Raw genomic sequence first — 25,661 nt, forward strand, 5'->3', positions numbered from 1 at the left:
ACAGAAACAAAAGAGCTAACAGTGTATCCAATATTCTGGCCAGACCAGGGGCTGCCTGACAGACTGGAATCTGTTTCACTTGACTCAAAGCACTGATGGAACTGGCAGCCTTGTTTGGAAACTGCTGAAAACAGATATGATCACTACAGCACGTTAAAATTGCAGTTCTGCAGGCAGATGCCAGCGGCGGCAAGAGCTTATGGGCTTCTGAGAAGAAGCAGGGATAAGCAGTTTAGGGAATTTGAGACAACTAAAAGCACAGAACAAGCCAGAGAAGACACATCCTCAGAAAGGATTTCAGAGGTCCTAGAATCTCTAACTGGGCAGATTGGTAAAGGTCTGCCTAAAGCCAGTCCATAAAAACTGGAAATGTGGTTGCTTTATCTGATGCCCAAGTCTCAAAACAACAACAGCAACATCAGAAGACATACAAAGAAACAGGCATACATGATCCAATCAAAGGAACAAAATAAAACTCCAGAAAATGACCTTAAAGAAATGCAGATCTATGAGATGCCTGACAAAGAATTGAAAACCACTGTCATAAAGGTGCTCAATGAGTCAGACAAGAACACAGATAACTAAGTGAAATCAGGAAAATAATGCATGGACAAAATGAGACTATCACAAAGAGATAGAAATCATTTTAAAAGGTCAAACAGAAATTCCGGAACTGAAAAATACAATAACTGAACTGAAAAACTCACTAGACAAGTTTAACAGCAGACTAGATCAAGCAGAAGAAAGAATCAGCAAATTGAAGAGAGGTTATTTGAAATCATCAAGTCAGAGGAGCAAAAAGAAAAAAAGAATGAAGAAAAGTGAAGAGAACCTCAGGAATTTACAGATACTATCACATGGGCCTACGTATGCAATTATGGGAGCCCCAGAAGGTGAAGAGAGAGAGAGAAAGGGACACAGAGCTTATTTAAAGAAATAATGGTCAAACACTTCTCAAATTTGAGGGGGAAAATGGACATACACGTTAAAGAAATTCCAATCAGAATAAGTCCAAAGAGACCAACACTGAGACACATTATAATCAAACTGTCAAAAGTCAGAGACAATAGAATTACCATATGACCCAGCAATCCCACTACTGGGCATATACCCTGAGAAAACCAAAATTCAAAAAGAGTCATGTACCAAAATGTTCATTGCAGCTCTATTTACAATAGCCCGGAGATGGAAACAACCTAAGCGCCCATCATCGGATGAATGGATAAAAAAGATGTGGCACATATACACAATGGAATATTACTCAGCCTTAAAAAGAAATGAAATTGAGCTATTTGTAATGAGATGGATAGACCTAGAGTCTGTCATACAGAGTGAAGTAAGTCAGAAAGAAAAAGACAAATACCGTATGCTAACACATATATATGGAATTTAAGGGAAAAAAATGTTATGAAGAACCTAGGGGTAAGACAGGAATAAAGACGCAGACCTACTGGAGAACGGACTGGAGGACATGGGGAGGGGGAAGGGTGAGTTTTGACAGGGCGAGAGAGAGTCATGGACATATACACACTAACAAACGTAGTAAGGTAGATAGCTGGGGGGAAGCAGCCGCAAGGCACAGGGATATTAGCTCGGTGCTTTGTGACAGCCTGGAAGGGTGGGATGGGGAGAGTGGGAGGGAGGGAGACGCAAGAGGGAAGACATATGGGAACATATGTATATGTATAGCTGATTCACTTTGTTATAAAGCAGAAACTAACACACCATTGTAAAGCAATTATACCCCAATAAAGATGTTTAAAAAAAAAAAAAAAGTCAGAGACAGAATCTTGTAAGCAGCAAGAGAACAGTGACTTTGTCACATTCAAGGGAACTTTCGTAAAATTATCAGTGGATTTCTCAGCAGAAGCAGTGCAAGCCAGGAGGGAGTGGGATGATATATTCAAAGTGCTGAAAGGGAAAATAACCCCAAAAAACTGTCAATCAAGAATACTGTAGGGCTTCCCTGGTGGCGCAGTGGTTGAGAGTCCGCCTGCTGATGCAGGGGACACAGGTTCGTGCCCCGGTCTGGGAGGATCCCACATGCCGCGGAGCGGCTGGGCCCATGAGCCATGGCCACTGAGCCTGCACGTCCAGAGCCTGTGCTCTGCAACGGGAGAGGCCACAACAGTGAGAGGCCCGCGTACCGCAAACAAAAACAAAACAAAACAAAAAAGGAGAATGTAATATTTTATGTAATTGCAGTGGTAACTACAAAGAAAAAAATATATGTGGAATATATACACAAGAACACAAGAAGGAAACCAAAACGTGTCACTGCAAAAAAAACCCCAAAAAACACAAAGGAAGATAGTAAGAGAGGAAAGGAGGGACAAAAAGCTACAAGACATACGAAACAATAAACAAAATGGTAATAGTAAATCCTTCCCTGTCAGTAATTATTTTACATTTAAATAGACTAAATATCCCAATCAAAAGACATGAATTAGCTGAACTGATTTAAAAAAAAACACAAGATGCAATTATATTCTGTCTACAAGAGACTCACTTTAGATCTGAGGACATAGGCTGAAAATGAAAAGGTTGAAAAAATATTTCATGCAAATGGCATCCAAAAGAGCAGGGATGGGTATACTGTTTTGTAATCATACAAAATAGACTTTAAGTCAGAAATCATTGCAAGAGACAAAGACATTATATAAGAATAAAAGGTCAGTTCACCAAGAAGATATAACCATTATAAATATTTATGCATGAAACATCAGAGCAAACTTTGAATATAAATATGAAGCAAACTTTGAAAGAATGAAGGGAGAAATAGATAGCAACATAATCGTAAGAGATGTCATACTCCACTTTCAACAATGGATAGAACAACCAGACAGAAGATAAATAAGGAAACAGAAGACATGAACAACACTGTAGACCAATTGCACCTAACCAATGTAATCAGAATACTGCACCCAGCAGCTGCAGAATAAATTCTTCTCAAATACACACAGAACATTCTCTAGGAAAGATCATATGTGAGGCCACAAAACAAGTCTTAACACACTTAAAAAGATTGAAATTATACAAAGTATATTTTCCAATCACAGTGGAATGAAACTAGAAGTCAATAGAAGGAAAACTGGAAAATCCACAAGTATGTGGAAATTAACACATTCTTAAACAACTAGTGAGTCAAAGAGGTAGTCATAAGGGAAATCATAAAATACCTTGAGAAAGTTAAAATGAAAACAAGACATATTGCAGCACTATTTACAATAGCTAAGATGTGGAAGCAAGCTAAATTTCCATCAACAGATAAATGAATGAATAAAGAAGATGTGGTGTATATATACACAATAAAATACTACTCAGCCATAAAAAATAATGAATAATGCCATTTGCAGTAACATGGATGGACCTAGAGATTATCATACTAGGTGAAGTAAATCAGACAGAGAAAGATAACTATCATATAATATCGCTTACATGTGGAATCTGAAAAGAAAAAAAAAAAGATACAAGTGAACTTATTTCAAAAACAGAAAGAGACTCACAGACATAGAAAACAAATTATGGTTACCAAAGGGGAAAGGGTGTGGGGAAGGGATAAATAAGAAGTTTGGGATTAGCAGATACAAACTATTATATATAAAATAGATACACAACAAGGTCCTCTGTACAGCACAGGGAAGGACAATTCAAGAAAACAAATTATGGTTACCAAAGGGGAAAAGGGGGTGGGGAGAGGGATAAATTAATAGGTTGGGATTAACACATATACACTACTATATATAAAACAGATAAACAAGGACTTACTGTCTAGCACATGGAACTATGCCCAGTGTATACTTCAGTAAAAAAATAAAAAATAATCTGTGAATAAAAACTTATGGGATGCAGCAATAGCAGTACTAACAGGGAAGTTTATAGCTATAAACACATATTAAAAAGAAAAATCTCAAATTAACAACCTAATTTTACAACTTAAGGAACTAGAAAAAGAAGACCCACCAAACCAAAGCTAGCAGATGGAAGGAAATAATAAAAACTAGAGAAGAGATAAATGTAATTGAGAATAGAAAAACAATAGGAAAAAAAGCAATGAAATTAAGAGCTGCTTTATTGACAAGCCTTAGCTAGATTAACTAAGAAAAAGAAGACAACTAAAATTGAAAGAGGGGACATTACAATTGATGTCACAGAAATAAGGAGGATATGAGAATATTATGAACAGTTGTATGCAAACAAACTGGATAACCTAGAAGAAATGGTTAAATTCCTAGTAACATACAACCTACTAATTCTTAAATTGTGAAGGCATAGGAAATCTGAACAGACCAATAACTAGTTAGGAGATTGAATCAGTAATCAAACCTCCCAACAAAGAAAAGCCCAAGATGGGATGGCTTAATTGGTGAGTTGTTCCAAATATTATATTTAAAGAAGAATTAACACTAATCCTCCTCAAACTCATACCAAAAAAAATGAAGAGGAAGGAACACTTCCAAGGTCATTCTATGATGCCACCATTATCCTGATACCAAAGCCAGACAAGGATACTACAAGAAAGAAAAACTAGAGACCAAATCCCTAGAAAACACTGATGCAAAAATTCTCAGCAAAATACTAGGAAACTGAATTCAGCGGCACATTAAAAGGATTATACATACCGTGTGGGATTTGTTCCTAGAACACAGAGATGGTTCAACATATGAAACTGATCAATGTAATACACCACATTAACAGAATGAAAGAAAAAAAAATCACAGCATCATCTCAATTGATACAAAAGAGCATTTGACAAAATTCAACATACTTTCAAGATAAAAATACTTAACAGACTAGAAATAGAAGAAAACTACCTGAACATAATGAAAACCATATATGAGAAACCCACAGTGAGCATTATGCTCAATGGTGACAGACTTAAAGCTTTTCCTCTAAGATCAGGAAAAAGGCAAGGAAGCCCACTCTCAACACTTGTATTCAATATAGTACTGGAAGTTCTAACCAGAGCTATTAGACAAGAAAAAGAAATTTTAAAGTATCTGCATATAAAAGGAAGAAGTAAAATTATCTCTATGCACAGATGATATGATCTTGTATGTAGAAAACTCTGAAGATTCTACGAAACAAACGAAACAAAAACAAAACCTGATTAGAACTAATAAAGGAATTCAGCACAGAAGTCTCATTTTAATATGGATAAGCACTCTCCTCCATATCCAAATACATCCAACACTTCATCCTTTTATGAACAAGGAGGACCAGTTGGGAGATGATGGAATAACTTTGTTCTTTGGTGCATTCACAATGCATACTGTTTAAAACTGAAGACTGCCATGTACACTTTTGCACAAACTCTAGGAAGGAAATAGATGGTTGACCAAGTAGGTAAGGAGTCTGTCTGTACGTCTGTGTGTGTGTGATGGATGTGGGAGTATGGTCATGGTGCATGACTTTTCTTATGTAGGAAGATTAGGTAACTGATGACTGTTACATGGCAACTCTTTAGTGAGGTATTATCTTTTTATTCCCTTAGGTATGGCTTTCAATTGATGGCGGCAACACCTTTGAATTAATAGCTGACTTTCATGATGATATCATAAAGAATACTTATCATAGTTTTTATACTTCAGATATTACTTTTGTTTCCCGAAGTGGAAAGGTTTACTTGACAAAGGCAGGTGAGGAATTCACTTTTATTGGTATAAGCACTACCTGTGAGCCAGGGATTAGAAGATTTATTTTAAAATCTGCCATATTAATGAACTAATCCTAAGGTCACAGACCTATTAAGGGTGATGGATTTAAAAAAAATTTTACTGTAATAAACATAACAAAATTTACCATCTTAACCATTTTTAAGTGTATAGTTCAGTGGTATTAAATACATGCAAATATTCTGCAAGTATCTCCAACATCCATCTCCATAACTCTTTTCATCTTGAAACTCTATACCCTTTAAAAAATAAATCCCCACTTCCCTCTTCCCCACAGCCTCTCACAGCTACCATTCTACTTTCTGTCTCTGATTTTGACTACTTTGGTACCTCATATAAGTGGAATCATACAGTGTTTGTCCTTTTGTGACTAGATTATTTCACTTAGCATAATGTCCTCAAGGGTCATCCATGTAATAGCATATGTCAGAGTTTTCTTCATCATTAAGGCTGAATAATATTCAGTTGTATGTTATATATGACATTTTGCTTGTCCATTCATACATCAGTGGACAATTGGGTTGCTTCCATGTTTTAGCTATTGTGAATAGTGTTGCTATGAACATGGCTATACAGATATATCTTTGAGACCTGCTTTTATTTCTTTTGGGTATATACTTAGAAGTGGGATCGCTGGATCATATGATAATTCTATATTTAATTTTTTGAGGAACTGCAATACTGTTTACACAGCACTGTACCGTTTTACATTCTGACCCCCAGTGCAAAAGAGTTCCAGTTTCTCCACATCATTGCCAACCCTTGTTATTTTCTGGTCTTTTGATAGTAATCATCCTAATGGATGTGAAGTGTTTTTTTTTTTTTTTTTTGAAGTGGTTTTTCATTATAGTTTTGATCGCATTTCCCTAATTATTAGTGATGTTGAGCGTCTTTTTATGTCCTCATTGGCCATTTTTTAATCTTCTTTGGAGAAATGTCTTTTCAAGTCCTTTACCTGTTTGTTAATCAGATTGCTTGTTTTTATTGTTCAGTTTTAAGAGTTTTCTATTTATTCTGCATATTAATCCCATGTCAGATATATGATTTGCAAATATTTTCTCCCATTCTGTGGGTTACCTTTAACTAATTTGGTTATTTCTTAAGTAGTTTTTTGATGCTATTGTAAATGGAATTGTTTTCCTAATTTTGTCTTCTAATTATCCATGTTAGTGTACAGAAATGCAACTGATTTTTGAGTGATGATTTTATACCCTGCTATTTTGCTAAATTCCATTATTAGTTCTAATAGGTTTCTTTCTTTTTTTTTTTTTTGTAGAAGCTTTAGGGATTTCTACATATAAGATCACATCATCTGTGAACAGAGATGATTTTACTACTTCCTTTTCAATTCTGATGCTTTTAACTTCTTTCTCTTGCCTAATGGCTCTGGCTAGAACTTCCAGTACTATATTGAATAGAAGTAGTGAGAGTGGGCTTCCTTGCCTTGTTCCCGATCTTAGAGGAAAAGCTTTAAGTCTTTCACCCTTGAGTATAATGTTCACTGTGGGTTTCTCATATATGGTTTTCATTATGTTTAGTTAGTTTTCTTCTTTTTTTTATAATTTTTATTGGAGTATAGTTGCTTTACAATATTGTATTAGTTTACACTGTACAGCAAGGTGAATCAGCTATACATATACATATATCCCCTCTTTTTTGGATTTCCTTCTCATTTAGGTCACCATAGAGCACTGAGTAGAGTTCCCTGTGCTGTACAGTAGGTTCTCATTAGTTATCTATTTTGTACATAGTATCAATAGTGTATATATCTCAATCCCAACCTCCCAATTCATCCCACTCACCACCCCGCATAGTTTTTTTCTATTTCTAGTCTGTTAAGTGTTTTTTCATGAAAGTATGTTGAATTTTGTCAAATGCTCTTTTGTATCAGTTAAGATGATGTTGTGGGTTTTTTTCTTTCATTCTGTTGATGTGGTATACTACATTAATCAGTTTTCATATGTTGTTTGCATTCAATGTTCCTTGCATTACAGGAATAAACCCTACTTAGTCATGATGAATAATCCTTTTAATGGGCTGCTGAATTCTGTGTGCTAGTATTTTGTTGAGGATTTTTGCATCATTACTCATCAGGGATATTGGTCTACAGTTTTCTTTTTTCTGTTTTGATAGTGTTTTTGTTTGGCTTTGGTATCAGGATAACACTGGCTTCATGGAGTGAGTTGGGAAATGTTCCCTCCTTTTCAATTTTTTGGAAAAGTTTGAGAAGGATCAGTATTAGCTCTTCTTTAAATGTTTTGTTGAATTCACCAGTGAAGCCATCAGGTCCAGGGCTTTTCTTTGTCGAGAGATTTTTTTATTACTAATTCAATCTCCTTACTAGTTTTAGGTCTATTCAGATTTTCTATTTCTTCACGATTTACTTAGTCTTGTAGGGTGTTTTTTCTAGGAATTTTTCCATTTTATTTAGCTTCTCCAATTTGCTGGTGTACAGTTGTTTATAATACTCTCTTATAATCCTTTATACTTCTGTAGAAGTAGCAGTAATGTTCTCACTTTCACTTCTGATTTAGTAATTTGAGTCGTCTTTCTTTTTTTCTCAGTTCATCTAGGTAAAGGTTTATTGATCTTTTCAAAGAATCAACTTTTGATTTTATTGATTTTCTGTCTTGTTTTTTGACTCTCTATTCCATTTATCTCTGCTCTAATCTTTATTATTTCCTTTTTCCTTGCTAGCTTTTGGTTTACTTTGTTCTTCTTTTTCTAGTTCCTTAAGTTTTAAAGTTAAATTGTTGGTTTGAGAAATTTCTTGGTTTTTGTTTTAACAATTTTAATTGAGGTATAATTGACATATAACATTATATTAGTTTTAGGTATACAACATAATGATTTTATATTTGTAGACATTGCAAAATTATTACCACAATAAGTCTAGTTAACATCCATCACCATACATAGTTACAGATTTTTTTTCTTGTCATGAGAACTTTAAGATCTACTTTCTGAGCAACTTTCACATATGTAATACAGTATTATTAACTATAGTAACCATGCTGTACATTACAGGTATATGTAATTTTATTGTGCTTAGCTTTATTGCACTTTGCAGATATTGCTTTTTTTTTAACGAACTGAAGATTTGTAGCAACCATCCATTTTCAGATGATGGTTAGCATTTTTCAGTGATAAAGTATTTTTAAATTAAGGTATATACATTGTTTTAAAGGCATAATACTATTACACCCTTAATAGACTACAGTCTAGTGTAAATGTAACTTTTATATACACTGGGAAACCAAAAAATTCATGTGACTTGCTTTATTGCAATATTTGCTTTATTGTGTTGGCCTAGAAACAAACTTGCAGTATCTCCTAGGTATTCCTGTACATCTCCATGACTTATTTATTTTATAGTTGGAAGTTCTTACTTTTTGGCTTCCTTCACTCATTTCTTCCTCTCACTGTTGTGGCCTCTCCCGTTGCGGAGCACAGGCTCCGGACGCGCAGGCTCAGCCGCCATGGCTCACGGGCCTAGCTGCTCCGTGGCATGTGGGATCCTCCCGTACCGGGGCACGAACCCGTGTCCCCTGCATCAGCAGGTGGACTCTCAACCACTGCGCCACCAGGGAAGCCCTCTCTTCCTTATTTTTAATGTAAATATTTAGAGTAATAAATCTCCCCCTTAGCACCACTTTCACTTCATCCCATAAGTTTTGGTATATTGTATTTTCATTTTCATTTGTCTGTAGGTATTTTACAATTTCCCTTGTGATTTCTTCTTTGGTAGGTTGCTAGTTCAAATGAGTGTTGTTTAGTTTCCACAATTTTGTGAATTTCCAGTTTTCTTTGTTATTAATTTTTAACTTCATCTCCTGGTGATCAGAGGAGATACTTTGTGTGATATTTATCTTTTTAAGTCTGTTGAAACTTAATTCGTGGTATAACATATGGTCTGTCCTGGAAATTGTTCCATATGCCCTTAAGAAGTGTATGTACTGTTGTTGGGTGGAATGTTCTGTGTATGTCTATTAGATCTAGTTGGTTTACTGCACTGTTTAAGTACTTGATGTCCTTACCTATCTTCTGTCCGGTGTTCTGTCCATAATTGTGAGTGGGGTATTGAAGTCTCCAACTACTGTTGTTTCAGCTGTTGATGTCACAAAATTACATCCTTATACATTGTGTGCCTCCAAACATAAATTAGTAATTCTTTTAAATGCATAAGTCTCCTAAATTATGTAGAAAATGAGATTTGGAGTTACAAACCCAAGTTAACAGTAAGTAATACTAGCTTTTACATTAATCATTTTTTTCTTTAAATGTATTAGTCTCTTAAATCATATAGAAAACACAAGTACACTTACAAACCATTATTCACTTTGCTTCAATGATTTTTCTTTCTGTTCCTCAGACTCGCTAATTTTCATTGTCCTGTTTTCAAATTAACTGATTCTTCTACCTTTCAATCCCTCTAGCAAATTTTTGTTTTTTTGCGGTACGCGGGCCTCTCACTGTTGTGGCCTCTCCCGTTGCAGAGCACAGGCTCTGGATGCGCAGGCTCAGCGGCCATGGCTCACAGGCCTAGTCGCTCCGTGGCATGTGGGATCTTCCTGGACCGGGGCATGAACCCGTGTCCCTTGCATTGGCAAGCGGACTCTCAACGACTGTGCCACCAGGGAAGCCCCCCTCTAGCAAATTTTTAATTTCAGTTATTGTGCTTTTTCAGCTGTAGAATTTCTTTTTGGTTCTTTTAGTTTTTCTATCTCTTTATTGATATTTCCATTTTGTTCATGTATTATTTTCTTGACTTTTTCCACATCTTCCTTTAGTTTTTTGAATATCTTTAAGATGGAACATATCTGTTGATTTAATTTTTTCCTTTGAATGGGCTATATTTTCTGTTTTTTTTTTGTATGCCTTGTGAATTTTTTGTTGAATACTGGACATTTGAATCTAATAATATAGTAGATCTGGAAGTCAGATTCTCCCCCTTCCTCAGGGTTTGCTTTTTTGTTGTTAATGTTTTTGTTTTTTTATTGTTGTGGGCTGTCTCTGTGCCAAGGATTAGCCTGAGATGTAAACTCAAGATCTTCTTAGGTCTTTCCTGAGCCTGTACCTTTCTCCAAGTGTATGTGGTCAGTTTCTAAATTTTCCTTGTGTATGCAGTTGCTTTTGAATGTCCTAGTCTTTCTCCCCAGCTTTACTGAGATGTAATTGACATAATATTGTGTAAGTTTAAGATGTACAGAGTAATGATTTAATATATGTATATATTGCAAAACGATTATCACAGTAAGGTTAGTTAACACATCAGTCATCTTACATAGTTATAATTTTTTTGTGTGATGAGAACTTTTTAGACTTACCCTCCTAGCAACTTTCAAATATATGTATAGTATTGTTAACTATGTCACAGTACTCTATGTTGCATCCTCAGAACTTACTCATCTTATAATTGGAAATTTGTCCCCTTCAACCACCTTCACCAATTACCCCTTCCCCATTCCCCTGCCACCACACTCCTGGCAACCACCATTCTGCTCTCAATTTCTATTAGTTTGACTTTTTAATAGATTCTACATATAAGTGAGGTCATACAGCATTTGTCTTTCTTTGACTTATTTCACTTAGCATAATGCCTTCTGTTTCATCCATTGTTGCAAATGGCAGGGTTTCCTTCTTTTTAATGGCCAAATAATATTCTATTGTGTATATATACCACATTTTCTTTATCCATTCATCTGTTGGTGAACACTTAGGTTGTTTTCCTGTCTTGATTATTCTGAATAATGCTGCATTGAAAATGGGGATACAGATATCTCTTTGAGATAGTGATTTCATTTCCTGTGGATATATACCCAAAAGTTGAATCACTGAATCATATGGTAGTTTTATTTTTGATTTTTGTGGAGTCTTCACACTGTTTTCCACAGTGGCTGCACCAATTTACATTCTCACCAACAGTGTTCTCTTTTCTCCACATCTTCACCAACACTTGTTGCCTCTTGTCTTTTTGATAATACCTCAAATGTCCTAGTCTTTAATGTCTGGTTCCCAAAAGGGAAAAAAAGGGGGAAGGGCCCAGACCTTTAAATTCCCTGGAAGTCATTTCAGCCAGTGGGGAGTGGACTAGCAACACTGAAAGAGGTGCAACAAGAATGGCCACCCTCTTTTTGTCTGCACCTCTGTGATAAGAAGCTGCAATCAGCAAACAGAGGACAGATCCCCAATATTTGGAGGACAAGGTCCTTTTTGCCCACACTGCCTCCTGCAAGCTGTGTGCAACAGCCCCAGGAACACATGCATAACTGCCTGCCCTGAGGCTAGAGGTGGAGGATGGGTAGCTTCTACTGTGCTAAGGGCTGAAATTAACCACAATTTACTACCGGAGTCTTCCTCTGGAAGTTGCAAGCCTTCAATAGATTCCAGAGTTCCCAAACTATTACATCAGATAGATTCTTCCAGTGCAATTGTTGTCCAAATTGGGAGAGAGATTCCTAGTACATCCCATCTTCCCAAAATCCTCTGGTGGGGTGGTGGTGGTGGTGGTGGTGGTGGTGATGGATTTTTAGGATCTACAAAAATAGGATCCTATGAACAACCCTAAAGCAGGGGGACTCTGAAACATCATGCTTTATTCTCATTTACAATTTCAGTGATTCTTTTTACCCTCCCCACAGACAAATAATAATAGCTCCCACTCACTGAGCTACTATAGTTGAACTCAGCATGTTACAAATATCATCTCATTTAATATTCACAACAACCAAGTTGAAATAGGTAATGTTAAATTACTTTTACAGTTTAAATTGATATGATTAAACTCACACAGCTTGGGCTTCCCTGGTGGTGCAGTGGTTAAGAATCTGCTTGCCAATGCAGGGGACATGGGTTAGAGCCCTGGTCCGGGAAGATCCCACATGCCACGGAGCAACGAAGCCTGTGTACCACAACTACTGAGCCTGCGCTCTAGAGCCCACGAGCCACAACTACTGAAGCCCATGTGCCTAGAGCCCACGCTCCACAACGGGAAACCACCGCAGTGAGAAGCCCGTGCACTGCAACGAAGAGTAGCCCCCGCTCACCGCAACTAGAGAAAGCCCATATGCAGCAATGAAGACCCAATGCAGCCATAAATAAATAAATTTATAAAAATAAAGTCACACAGCTTGTAAGAGGTGGAGGTGGGTAAATGATATATGGCTCTCCATTTACTTGGTTTGGTAATTTTGTCATTGATGTCAAATATCGTCATTGATGTCATTGATCAAGCCTACATAGCTCCTCTCAGTTTGCACAGTTGAAAGGAAAAATTCATATTGATTGACCTTATTGACAGATGCCTCCCCCCTTCCAACACAGTTAAATTTTGTTAACCTGTCTTGGAGCCTAGAATGATAAAGGGACATGGCTCTCAATTTATTTCTCTATCTCTATGATCTGCCTTTTCATGTTGTCATTCAGTTATTGAGGCTTTGAGATCTTGTCTTGTTGAATCTATTAATTCATTAAAGTCTTTTGATGCAAAATACAGAGGCAATTTTACCTTATCTTGGGATATGCTTTGTCCGACTGGATTCTTTATATCTCTTGTATGCTATCAGTGCCTTCCTGTTCTGCCGTTTCCTCTCCCCTTCCCTCCCCTATTCTACCTTCTTCTTTACCCCTTTCCTCCCTCACATCTTCTCCTCCTTCTCTTCCTCCTCCTCCTCTTTTTCTCTGGTTCATCACTAAAGTGAGCAGCACTGGTAGATCTTCACTTTGCTCTGATGCAATGTGGGTAAATTATTCTTGAGACTGTTTGCTTCACCTCATCTAGGTAGCACTTGATTCATTCTCTCAACTCAGTAAAGGACCTTGGAAGGTGGTGAACCTGACTTCACTTAAGAGGGCTGGTTTTTCCCTTTACTTTTCCTTTGGAAACCATCTCATCCACCGTCAACCTCTGTCTCCTTAGGAGGATATTGCTGGGAGTCCTCAGGATTTTGTCGATTTACCTTCCTTCTCTCTATATTGCTTTAAAGGGTTAGACATAGAGCAGCGTGACCTGTTACATCAGAAGTTTCTCTTCCTTTCCTTAGCTCGTACTTTTCTACCTTTTGGCATAATATGGTTCTTTTGTTGTTGTTGTTGATTCCTGCTGGTGGTTTTGTTTACTCCAATGTATTTATTTGTTAAAATATACACAACACAGACTTTAACATTTTAATTTCTTTTAGGGGTATGGCTCAGTAGCATTAGGTATATTCTCATTGTTGTGCAACCATCATCACCATCCATCTGCCTCCAGAATGTTTCCATCTTTCTAAACTTAAACTCCATAGCCATTAAACAATAACTCTCCATTCTCTCTTCCCTCCAGCCCCAGGCAACTACTTTCTGTCTCTCTGAATCTGACCCTCTAGATATCCCATATAAGTAGAATCATACAGTATTTGTCCTTTTGTGACTGACTTATTGATTTAATATGTCTTCAAGTTTCATCCATGTTGTAGCATATATCAGTACTTCATTCCTTTTTATGGATGAATAATATTTTATTATATGGATCTGGCACATTTTGTTTATCCATTCATCAGGATATTTGGGTTGATGGACATTTGATGATTTTTACACTTTTTTGGCTTTTATGAATAATACTATTATGAACATCTGTGTACAAGTTTTGTGTAGACATATGCTTTCAGTTCTTTTGGGTATGTACTTAGGATTCTCATTGCTAGGTCATATGTTAACTCTATGTTTAACATTTTGAAGAACTGTCAAACTATGGCTGTACCATTTTACATTCCCACCAGCAATGTATGAGGATTATTTCTCTACACCCTCACCAACACTTATTATTATCTGTCTTTTTAAAATTTTAGTTACTGTAGTGGATGGGAAATTGTATCTCGTGGTTTTGATTTGCATTTCTCTAATGACTAACGATATTAAGAATCTTTCCATGTGTTTATTGGTCACTAATATATCTTCTTTGGAGAAATACTTATTCAAATCCTTTGCCAATTTAAAATTGAGTTAATTGTTTTTTTATTGATGAGTTATAAAAGTACTTTATATATTCTGAATGTAAGCCCCTTAAGAGATATATGATTTGCATGTATTTTCTCTCATTCTATGGATTTTTTACATTCCTGATGGTGTTTTTTGTGGCACAAACGTTTTAAATTTTAATCAAGTCCAATCTCTTTCCTTTTGTTGTTTGTGATTTTGCTGTCTTATCTAAGAAACCATTGCCTAATTCATGAGCATGAAGCTTTACTCTTAATGTTTTCTTCAGAGAGGTTTATATTTTTCATACATTTTAGGGTTCCTTTTTTCAGGTGTTCATGAGATAATAAAACTACCAATTGTAAAAAAATAATGCTGAAATTCAATAACTTAATAGACAAGGAAGATCTACCTTCACTACTAGTCTCCTACTAGCCATCCATTTTACATTTGGTAGTGTATATATGTCAATGCTATTTTCTCACTTCATCCCAGCTTCCCCTTCCCCTAATAGGAAGCTACCGCATAGCACAGGGAGATCAGCTTAATGCTTTGTGATGACCTAGAGAGGTGGGATGGGGAGGGTGGGAGGGAGGCTCACAAGGGAGGGGATATGGGGATGTTTGTATACATATAGCTGATTCACTTTGTGGTACAGCAGAAACTAACACATTGGAAAGCAATTATACTCCAATAAAGGTTTAAAAAAAAAAAAAGAAATACAGTCTCCCCGAAGGTAGATCTCCCAATGTTCAAGTACACTTTTATAGATCATTGGGTAAGTTTGAAGATTGGGGTAAACTTGGAGATACCTGATTAGGTATAACCAGAGTAGGAAATATACTAATTGTCTCCAAGACAAGAATGAGTCTGGGGGGTTTTGTTTGTTTCTTTGTTTTTAACATTGCCAGCATTCTTGACTGTCCAAGCTTAAAACCAGGTTCTTCTGGTCTTGTAAGTCTATAATATGATTCTAAACAACAAGCTTTCTAAAAGTTTCTGATATGACTTCATAAAGCATGGCTTCTAAGGCCTTGATCCTGTGTCCTTGATGCTCACCAGCAGGAACAGTTTTACCATCATAATATCTCCTCAATGGTCCTTCCTTATTCAAGGATAAGTAGAGAGCACAAAATTCTGATTCTAGTCCCTCAGATCTTCCCCACAATGTTTATTTATTCTCGTTTCTGTCAATAAAATTTTGTTCAATTTATGTTGGTATCAAGGTTAATCTTGTGGTTAATTTGTCTGAATCATTTGTTGAAAGGGAAGGTGTGCAGTAGTAGCATTTAGAATTCTGACCATCAGGCATCCTGTGACTGTGAAATAACCAAAAATAACTATCAGTATCATTGGGAGGGGTTGGAAAGTAGAGCAAGCTATGGAACATTCCCAGTACTCTGGAAAGGTCCCACATGCCCTTTCTTGTCAGTATACTTCTAAGGCTAGCCATTATCCTGAATTCTAATACCATAGATTAGTTTTGCCTGGTTGTGAACTTCATATAAATAGAATTATGTGATTTTTTCTCAACTAACATGATGTTTGTAGGATTTGTCCATGTTTAATATAGCAATAGTTTGTTCATTGTCATTGGAGATAGAATATTCCATTAATTGAGGACATTGAGATGGGCTGCTCAGATCCTCCTTCAAGGAAGACTAGTTGCGCAGCTATCAGGAGCATTGTCTGCAAATGGTCTCCAGCTGTCATCTTCTGCAGGTTCTGCTTCAGCTGCAGAGAATCTCCTCCCTTATGCACTCCTTGGGATAGTCCACATCTGGTTACTGAGTGTGACAAATGTTACAGAGTCTCAAATATTTCAATCCAAATTAGACAACTCTTATGGGTAATCTTCATGACCAAGATTCCCACCGGTTTCTGAATGGGGCTTTGCTGGTCCTGCATCAAAGTTCCACTTCTCCTCTGTTCAATCAGTACCTCCTTCCCCTTCTTTTTACAGGTTTTGATCCATAATAAACATCCCGAACTGATTCTGAGCTCCATCTCAGAATCACTCTGCGGCCTGTGGGATCTTCCCGGACTGGGGCATGAACCCATGTCCCCTGCATCGGCAGGCAGACTCTCAACCACTGTGCCACCAGGGAAACCCCTGTGGTATATATTTTATGTCTGACTTTTTCCAATCAATATTATGACTTTGAGATTCCTCCATATTGTCACAAGTATTAGTAATTTGCTCTTTTCCACTATGGTCCTCCATAGTCTGAATATACAACAATTTAGTTATCCATTCCACTGCTGGTAGGTATTTGAGTTGCTTCCGTTTGGAGCCTATTATGAATAAAGCAGTTATGAACATTCTTGTATAAGTCTTTTGCTAGACAGAGCTTTCATTTCTGTTGGGTATAAATGTCAGAATGGAATTACTACATCATAAAGTATATGTTTGTTTAGCTTTTTGTGCGAAAAAATATTAAATGCTGCCAACATTTTTCCAATGTGATTTTATCAATTTACTATCCCACCAGCAATATGAAGGAATTCCAGTTGCTCCCTCTTCTGGCCAACACTTAGTATTGTCTTTTAAATAGTAAGCCATTATGGTGAGTGTGTAATGGTATCTCATTGAAGATTTAGTTTCCATGAATAATAATGTTGAGCACGTTTTCACATGTTCACCGGCCAATCTTTTTTTTTTTAATTTTATTTATTTTTTGTCTGCATTGAGTCTTCGTTGCTGCGCATGGGCTCTCTCTAGTTGTGGTGAGTGGGGGCTACTCTTCGTTGCGGTGCGCAGGCTTCTCATTGCGGTGGCTTCTCTTTGTTGCGGAGCATGGGCTCTAGGCGTGGGGGCTTCAGTAGCAGCACGCAAGCTTCAGTAGTTGCAGTGCTCAGGCTCTAGGGCATGCAGTCTTCAGTAGTACGGGCTCTCTCTAGTTGTGGTGAGTGGGGGCCGCTCTTCGTTGCGGTGCGCAGGCTTCTCATTGCGGTGGCTTCTCTTTGTTGCGGAGCATGGGCTCTAGGCGTGGGGGCTTCAGTAGTTGCAGCACGCAAGCTTCAGTAGTTGCAGTGCTCAGGCTCTAGGGCATGCAGTCTTCAGTAGTTGTGGCACGTGGGCTCAGTAGTTGTAGCACGTGGGCTCAGTAGTTGGGGCTCGCGGGCTCTAGAGTGCAGGCTCAGCAGTTGTGGCACACAGGCTTAGTTGCTCTGCGGCATGTGGGATCTTCCCGGACCAGGGATTGAACCCGTGTCTCCTGCATTGACAGGCGGATTCTTAACCACTACGCCACCAGGGAAGTCCCTCACTGGCCAGTCTTTGTATCTTTTTTTGTAAATTATCTCTTCAAGTCTTTTTACTCAAGTGTTATTGGATTGCCTTTTTTTATTGATTTCTATGAGTTTTTAATGTATTATGGATATGAGTCCTTTTTTAGAAATATAATTTGCAAGCATCTTTTCCCAATTAGTGGCTTGTAATTTTTATTCTTTTCATGGTGTCTTTGGATGAACAAAATTATTAATTTTTTTAAAAATAAATTTATTTATTTATTTTTTGGCTGCGCTGGGTCTCCGTGGCTAAATAGGCTTTTCTCTAGTTGCATCAAGCGGGGGCTACTCTTCGTGGTGCGTGGGCTTCTCATTTCGGTGGCTTCTCTTGTTGCGAAGCACGGGCTCTAGGCGTGCGGGCTTCAGTAGTTGTGTCATACGGGCTCCGTAGTTGTGGCGTGCAGGCTCTAGAGCGCAGGCTCAGTAGTTGCAGCACACGGGCCAAGCTGCTCCACGGCACGTGGAATCTTCCCGCACCAGGACTCAAACCTGCGTCCCCTGCACCAGCAGGCAGACTCCCAACCACCGCGCCATCAGGGAAGTCCAAAATTATTAATTTTTAGACGATCAGTTTCTCAGCCTTTTCTTTATAGTTAGTGCTTCTTGCTTCGTATATCCTGTTTAAGGAATCTTTGTCTATCCCAAACTTATGAAGATATTCTCCTGTTTTCTTCTAGGAGATTAATTATTTTAGATTGCTTATATAGGTCTGTTTAAAATTCCTGATTTTGTGTGTGGTGAGGTAAGGCTCCCTCTTCCCCATACAGCTGTCAGGTTCTCTACGCTGGCCTTGAGCTGGATATTCAAGGTCATAAGTTTGTTGTTTTGCTGTCGTTGTTGTTGTTTTTGGTAAGCTTTCTAGTACATCTAATAAGTCATACTAAAAACTATGATTGTTATCATAATCAAGCACAGCCACCCCATCTGATCACCTGAAGTCTTGCCCTCCACAGACCTACTCCATCCAATATAATTTGAGTAATTGTGTTGCCCGTGCTTGGTATGGATTGCCAGTTCACAATATCTGCCAGGCATAACAAGTCATCTTTGCATTCCTTAAATGTATAAGCTACTCAGTCCCAGAATCCCACTTTGATACTGTTTCTAGGGACATGTCTGGTAAAAAAAAAAAAAATACTGTATCAGTAATAATCCTGGCAAGAATCTAATACCACTCAAGTGTTTCACCTGAAGAGCCTTTATAAGGGAATTATTTGCAGAATGATGTACAGAGTTAAAGGAACCAATAATAATATTAAAATACCCAGAGACTAGCAATGGAAGAAAGCCATTACAATTCCTTTAGTTAAATGGGTAATGCAAATAAATAGATGATAGATAGATTGATAGATAGACAGACTTCTCTTTCCTTCCCTTGTTATTATCTCCTGCTAGTGCCTTTCACTGGCCAAACCCATTCAGAATCCAGCTGGAAACAGAGTGGAAGTATTGAAATACACAGGGGTGAGCCTTTCAGTGCACCAAACAGGGAAGAGGAAGTCTGAGAATGGATCCAGGGGAATGGGCAAATAGAGAATAAACACATATTATGAAACAGAAGTCAACATAGACAAAGCAAGATTACTTTGAAAATAGTAAAAATATTTAATACCTCAGAAAACTAAACTAAATTGGCAATATAAATTATTAAAAATTATAGATATAAACTATAGAAACATGTCCACATATAGAATGAATAAATAATTAGAAAGAATCTCTGATGACAAATATAGATGCTAAAGATTGAGAAATTGCAAGTGGTAGGGATTTTCAGTGATGAACAAAGGTGGTGGCTCTGTATTTCTCTTCCTGGCACATTGTAGCCCTCTGATGTGAATGAATGGATGTATAAATACTGAAAATAGGAAGAATAAAGGAAACCAAAATTGATAAAACATTAATTTTTTCAACTAAAAGCAAAACCAATAATAAAAGCAAAAACACTTCTGAATTATTTGAAATAGAAAATGTAAAGCCAGGGACTTCCCTGGTGGCACAGTGGTTAAGAATCCGCCTCCCAATGCAGGGGACACAGGTTTGAGTCCTGGTCTGGGAAGATCCCACATGCCGCTGAGCAACTAAGCCCGTGTGCCACAACTACTGAGCCTGTGCTCTGGAGCCCGTGCACCACAACTACTGAAGTCCGCACGTTGTAGGGCCCATGAGCCACAACTACTGAACCCATGCTCTGCAACAAGAGAAGCCACCACAGTGAGAAGCCCGCACATCACAAACGAAGAAGAGCCTACACTCGCCGCAACTAGAGAAAGCCCGTGCACAGCAATGAAGATCAAATGCAGCCAAGAAAAAAAAAAATTTTTAAAGCACACCAAAAAATCAAGCCAGCCTTGGATTTTTCTGCTACAACAACGAATATCACATATTCTTTTAAAGAACTTTCAGAGAAAAATATTACCTAAGAACCAACTCAACTAGTTGTTCATATGCAAAACCAACAGAAGAATGTTGTAAACATATTTCATCAAATGTGAGCTTCATTGCGTGTAAGACGCACTTTGTTCTATTAACACAAAGAAAGGAAAAACTCTTCCAATTAAACTTTAACACTTTTAACAGTGATCGTGGATGATGCATGGATTGTGCTGACATTTCCCCAGCGTTCAATAATTTCATGTGTATCTCCATAGTAAAACATAATGTAATTTCATCTACTTGTAGGTTTCTTTTTTCTTAGGTCTTATAAAATACTTGGCGATTGTTCTACAAGAAAATGTGGCAGTGTGGTAATTCTTTAGCGACTTTTGCTTTGTTGATAAATCTATGCCCTGCTTTGTTCTTCTCTCTTGCTGAACCCATAATAATTTTGTTTCAGTACCAGATTATAATGTAATATTTTAAGGCATTTTAAGCAGCATTAAAGCTCCACATGTATTATACCAGTGATTCAGTAAAGTGATGACAGTATAAAGAGCGGAGACAAAGTATAATAATACATACATGTGTAGCCAATTGACCATTATGACGTGAGTGCCACCTAGTGGACAATGGTTATAAGACAGATCAATTATAAAATATCTCCATTTCCAAGATGTGGAAATGTGAAGAAAAAAAAGTGTATCTTATGTTAGATGAAATATGGCATATTGAACCTTAACAATTGTAATGGTTAATTTTATGTGTCAGCTTGACTGGGCCAAGGGGTGCCCAGATTAAACATTATTTCTGTGTGTGGCCGTGAGGGTGTATCTGGGTGAGATTAACATTTGAATCCATAGACTGTCCTCCTCAGTATGGGTGGGCATCATCCAATCTCTTAAGGGCCTAAGTAGAACAAAAAGGTGGAGGCAAGAGGAATTCACCCCTTTTGCTTCTTGCCCGCCAGCTTGAGCTCGGACATCATCAGTCTTCTCCTGCCCTCCCACCCCACAAACCCAGTTCTCAGGCCTTTGGGCTTCAGCTGGGAGTTACACCATCAGCTCCCCTGGTGCTTGGGCCTTTGGTTCTCTACCTTACAGACAGCAGATCATAGAACTTCTCAGCCTCCATAATTGCATGAGCTAATTCATCGTTCTAAATTTCACAATAAATAAATATATATATTGGCTTGTCCAGGGTGATTGTGGTGAGATGTGGCTGGGTTCTATATATATTTTGAGGCTAACGTCAGTAGGATTTGCTGATGGATTAGACACAGGGTGTGAGAGGAAGAGAGGAATTAAGAATGGCTGTATGGTTTTTGGACTGAGCAGCAGGAATAACACAGTTGCCCTTCCTGGAAATGAGGAAGGCTGAGGATGGAGGAGGTTTATGTGAGGATTGGGAGTTCAGTTTGGGATGAGTTCCATGTGAGATGCTTGGCTGACATGCATATGGAGATGTCATTAGGCAGTTAGATAAGTCTGGAGTTCAGGGAAGAGAATGAGATGGGAGGTTTAAATTTGGGGATCATCCACATAAAAATGGATTTAAAATCCTGAAAGCAGAAATAGAGACACAGACATAGAGAACAAATATATGGATACCAAGGGGGGAAGGGGAGGTGGGATGAACTGGGAAATTGGGATTGACATATATATACTGCTACATATAAAATAGATAACTAATGAGAACCTCCTGTATAGCACAGGGAACTCTACTCGGTGCTCTGTGGCGACCTAAATGGGAAGGAAATCCAGAAAAGAGGGGATATATGTATACGTATAGCTGATTCACTTTGCTGTACAGCAGAAACTAACACAACGTTGTAAAGCAACTATACTCCAATAAAAATTAATTTTAAAAAATAAAGTAAAATCCTGGAACTGGATGAGATCTCCAGAGATAATGGTAGAAAATATCTAAGAACTGAGTCCTGGGGCACTCCCGTGTTTAGGGGTCAGGACAGGAGAAACTAGGGAGGATTAGGGAGCTTGGTGGGGGGAGGGGTTGGCAATCAACCTTTCTCATCCTGAAACCACAGCGTTCACTCTGTCTCCATCCTCCATCCAGGAGAGGGGACACTTTCTTTGTCTGGATCAGTGTTTGGTTCAGTGAATGTTGCTGCGTCACCAGATGACTACCAGTTCGTCTCAATATGTTGCCCTAAGACACAAGAGAAATGCAAAACACCAAGTTTGGTTCAACATATTAATCCTAGTATAGCTAATGACCCAGTGGTCTCTACTGATAATTCCCCCTTGCCTCCCCAAGGGTTATTTCCTCACTGCCTTCTATCTACTCAGGAGTCTGATTTCAGTGTTAGGAAGAGAACCCACTGCCGGAGGAGCTAACCTTTTTTCCTCTATACTTCTAGACACCCCCTCACTCTGTCCTTCACCTACTTCAGCGAACAGGTTCTGTAATGAAACGGAGCTTGAAAAAGACTTTCCAGGGACTTACCAAAGACTAACATGAATTTTGCTAATTCTGGAGTCTCAGAGCCCTTCTCCCACCTCTTAGTTTAAATAGAGTTTTTATAAGGTATAGCTTTTAAAGTTCTCTAGTTGTATCGTATCAATATCAAGAGATGTCTGTTCCTTTCCTAACAGGGTTAGGAAGATATAGTAAAATTGGATCTATTTCTGATAAAATTTTCACATTATACTATGACCACATGGGATTCATACATAAACTGACTCCGGATCATTTTGAAGCTGCCGTTGGAAATTCTAAAGGTATTTTTGGACAGGTCAGTGATATAATGCATTGAAAGTTTGTCTTGTTTTAAATGGAAATGGGAAAGTGTTTTCCTTACAAACTCTTATTAATGCTCTTTGCTCTATTTAACTAAAGGAAAAACCTCCATATATCAGGGAACATCTCCAAAATCTTTCAAGTCACATACAGAGCTATATAGATTTATATCCACCCAGAATATGTTCATATAAATGTCTTCACAGCAAACCACCAGATATTCTAAGCTAGATCCAACCCAGATCCATGGTGGGTTTGACTCTGCCTCTCAAGGTTGACCTTGAAGAAACATGAGTTCTGTTTTTTCCCAATATTTGACCTTTCTTCTTTCATATTAACCCTGCCCCCTTGTTTCTTCCTTTTCTAATGCTAACAGAGAAAGGTGTTATGTGTGTCACAGAAGATACTTCATGCAGATTTTTCTAATAATTTTAATGTATAATGTGCCACTTTTGAAGGTATATATGCCTAAGAACTCATGACGGGGCACATAATCATGAATTAATAATAATTAATAATGAATTTTCATCAATGTATCAGCAAAGAATCAAACATATTTTTTGACTGGGACTTAATAAAACCTGCCCTTTGGCTTAAAGGAAACAGAATAAAGGAGGACTCAAGGAGGACTCTGTTTTAACTGCGGTTCAGAACATGGTGTTTTAACTTCCCTGTCTGTTCAAGATATTTGTAGAGAGTAAAGTGGAACTTTCTAGTGACAGTAGGATGCCATCACGTGACTCCTTGTGTATTTATTTGCCCGTCTGTTGTGTGGCTCTGCATAGAAATAAATCAGATCACGTGAGCAGGAGGGTGGCACTACCCACAAAAGCAGTTACCTCAATTTTCACTAAGTTCACAATTTGTAGGAAATGTCTTAGTTCTCTTATGTGAAAGTCTAAATTATTAAATCAAAAGCAGTGGAGGTTTTTATACTCAGGGCGAGTGAGTTCAAGGAGCTTACGCTCAATATTATGACCTCCCTCTCCCAAAACAAACTATACATGTATTGTCTCTGGATACAAACGATCCCTAGACCTTATGTGGCTCCGACTAGGTGCCAGGCACTGTCATGAACACTTAATCTTTATAACAATTATTTACCCTCATTTTACCCATAAGGAAAGTGAAGTGCAGGAAGGCTAAATAATTCACCCCAAATTACACACATCACTGGGTAGTCACTGGAATCAGACATCGAATCAGGCAGCAAGCTTTCAGTCATTTTGCGGCCTCTCCCTGGACTTGCACATTCTTTTCATGGGATGTTCTTGCCACTCCCAGTCTAGAGTGTCATGCAGAACACTTAAAGCATTGTCAGTAATTTTCAAGGCTCCTTAAGCCATCTGTTCAGTCCCACATGTATTCTCCTGGCATCTGTTTCCCACTCTCTCTTCTCCGTGGGTTCCCAATTTTTAGAGGCCAGAGGAAAAGGCATGACAAAAAATGGGTCTGGAAGGCATGACTTGATGGTAGCGTCCCAACCAGTCTGTACCATCTACCATCCCTCCTCCTGTCATAGCAACAAGGGCGACTCCAGCATCCCCCTGGGGGCTGGTCCCTACCTGTCTTCTCACCCCTGCAAGTTCCCAAATCTGGACAAGATCAGGATCAGAGAAGGGTGTGTTGGAAAGAAGACCTGCGGGTCAGAAATCTGGTCCAAAGGTGCCCGTGTTGACAGTGAGGGAAAGCCTTGTGAACCACCCGTGTTGGGGACTCAGTGACAGCTGTGCAGAGTCACCAGCGTGAGATTGCGGGGGGTGGGGGGCAGCTCTCAAGTGACGAGAGGTTCTTCCCTGCCCCTTGCTTGCAGAAAACTCCAAATAGGAACTGAATTCTAGAATCTGCACCTCCAGACTCCTCCCACACACACAAGACAAGACAGTCACATCTCCCACTGCAGCCTTCTACACGGGAATCTTAAACTGAGCTTTACTTCTCAGAATTTCTTCTCCTCAACAGAAAAGTGTGTTTTCCCTTGCACACGCATGGATATTCAGACAGAATGTGTTGAAATATTCCTCCTACTGATAAGCAAAGCAGTATTGTTTTGATGTGAACTGGAAGCAAATCTTATTTTCATTTTGCCATAATGGAAATATAAACTCATTTAAATTCAATACTTTCTTTTTTCATGTTCCAGGCTCCTGACATGGGCTTTGAGACTGTCCTTGCTCCACAGTATATCACCTTAAATGAAATGATCTTTTATGCATACGTGCCCGAGAATGAACCGAAGGAAAGTATATACACCAAGAAATTCAATGACATTCACCTTGGAAAATTGATACGCTCCAGGTAGGTGCTGATTATCTTCACATTTTACTTAGATTGTACACCAGTATTGATATTCTAAAATTTGAGCCTATCTTTTGGAGTAATTTTCCTAGTCAAGGAGAGTAAGTCTTTTTTTGGACACCTCGCAAGGCCAAATACATTTACTTATAGACTCTAAGGTGCCTCGCACGATGCCCCAGTTTGAGAAACATGGGGCCAGTTTTGTCAGCACCATCTGGCCAAGCTAAAGAAATGTGTGTTTGTCGTCCTGAGTATCAAAAATGTCTGGGCTACAGTGGATACTGCTTATCCTCTGAGTTCACTCCCATG

At 38.2% G+C, this 25,661-nt stretch overlaps 1 protein-coding gene across 1 annotated transcript in view; it reads left to right on the forward strand.

Annotated features, from left to right (window-relative positions):
* CATSPERB (catsper channel auxiliary subunit beta) overlaps positions 1 to 25,661 on the forward strand; it is a 124,431-nt gene that overhangs the window by 55,323 nt on the left and 43,447 nt on the right. Inside the window, exons 14-16 of the mRNA XM_024736277.1 lie at positions 5,495 to 5,639; positions 22,910 to 23,049; positions 25,198 to 25,352. Coding sequence (XP_024592045.1) covers positions 5,495 to 5,639; positions 22,910 to 23,049; positions 25,198 to 25,352 — 440 coding nt within the window. The remainder of the gene's footprint in view (positions 1 to 5,494; positions 5,640 to 22,909; positions 23,050 to 25,197; positions 25,353 to 25,661) is intronic.

This window comes from Neophocaena asiaeorientalis, unplaced genomic scaffold (assembly GCF_003031525.2).
Source record: "Neophocaena asiaeorientalis asiaeorientalis breed wild unplaced genomic scaffold, Neophocaena_asiaeorientalis_V1.1 scaffold152, whole genome shotgun sequence".
Taxonomy (NCBI): domain Eukaryota; kingdom Metazoa; phylum Chordata; class Mammalia; order Artiodactyla; family Phocoenidae; genus Neophocaena; species Neophocaena asiaeorientalis.